The 1420-nt window shown below is 51.3% G+C and overlaps 1 protein-coding gene across 1 annotated transcript in view; it reads left to right on the top strand.

Annotated features, from left to right (window-relative positions):
- LOC103131523 (double C2-like domain-containing protein alpha) overlaps positions 1-1420 on the top strand; it is a 15437-nt gene that overhangs the window by 6642 nt on the left and 7375 nt on the right. Inside the window, exon 4 of the mRNA XM_007543190.2 lies at positions 1011-1207. Coding sequence (XP_007543252.1) covers positions 1011-1207 — 197 coding nt within the window. The remainder of the gene's footprint in view (positions 1-1010; positions 1208-1420) is intronic.

Here is a 1420-nt window from a genome sequence, read left to right as displayed (position 1 = left end):
TTTTTATTTTATGTCTATGAACAAAATATAAATAATTAAATTGTGGAGGGCCCCCTGCTGGTCAGGGCCCCTAGAATTGTCATCACTTTTGCCCCATATACCATCCATTCATCCATTCTTTGGTTTCCGTTGCGTAGCGCTCTCACCAGCAGGGAGGTTTAAAGGTTTTTCTCTTTTCTTTGTTTCTCATGAATGTTTGTTTGGTCAGAAAAATTCGGGGGAAACAGAGGAAATGTGTGAATACAGACTGTAGCTGTGGGAAGTGTCTATGCTCCACTTAGCTCAGACACTGAGGAGAAACGCTGATAAATTCTTGTTTTGGTCAGTTTGATGCTGATGTCAGCAGCTCAGAGCTGTGAGGGTTTAAAGCTGCAGCTGGTTTCCACCCTGAACGTTTAGAAAAGAAAGAAAGCTGTTTCATTTCATCCTTTTGGATAATCAGCAGCAGATTTTGACTCCAGCTGTCAGGAGATCTGGATGCTCTGCGGCTCAGAGCTCCACTCTGAACACAGATGTCTCACTCTGATGGGGAATCTGTGCACCAGCTCTGTCAGCCTGGAACCGGCTATCTAAAGACACTTCCCACCACCTGAGAGTTGATGTCAGCAGAAGTTGCTGAACTGAACTCGCTTCAGACACAGAGAGCTTCTGCTTCCATCTGGATTCATTTTCTCAGCTGCTGTGGAGCCGAATACCAGCCGAAGCTGCAGGACGGATCCGACCCGATGCTGCCGCGGGTCAGGAAGGACGAACACGGAGGATCAAACGCGGTTCTGATCGGACCGACGCAGAGAGACGAGCTTCAATGGAGCCCAGCGCAGGAGAAGAGGCTCCCCATTTGACCTGCAGTTGACCTTCTGTCTGGTTTAACTGGTGGGACTCATTTTCAGTCCTGGAGTTTCAAACCAGCCCAGTGTCCCAGAGGTCCCAGTTAGTCTGGGCCCTTTTTAACTGCATCTGGTTTAAATGAACTGGTTTAATTGAATTGGTTTCACTGGTGCTGTCTGCAGTGGGAGAACGAGCAGCTGCACAGCCTGGAGGAGCGAGGTCGTCTGCTGCTCTCGCTGCAGTTCCTGCCCTCCGCCTGTCTGGATGGCGCTGATGGAGGTGAAGGGCGGCTCAGCGGCGCCCTCTGTGTCGGCGTGAGGCGCTGCGCTCACCTGGCGGCCATGGACGTCAACGGATTCTCTGACCCCTACGTCAAAATGTGAGTGGGCGGGGTTTCCCCGGTGGAGGCAAAGGGTGGAGGTCATCTGGACCCCGTATGCACCATAGACACAAATACGTAGACACCTCATGGAGCAGGGTCAGAGGTCATGGAGCGGGTCGGCCCGTTGCTGCAATACTTCACGGCGTCCGCCATATTGAATGTGGCCAATGTGCCAGTAAGCTAATACAGGTAAATGGACCGAACTTTACA

This window comes from Poecilia formosa, unplaced genomic scaffold (assembly GCF_000485575.1).
Source record: "Poecilia formosa unplaced genomic scaffold, Poecilia_formosa-5.1.2 Scaffold781, whole genome shotgun sequence".
Lineage (NCBI taxonomy): Eukaryota > Metazoa > Chordata > Actinopteri > Cyprinodontiformes > Poeciliidae > Poecilia > Poecilia formosa.
The sequence above is the reverse complement of the archived record's forward strand: the minus strand, read 5'-3'. Positions and strand labels throughout refer to the sequence as shown.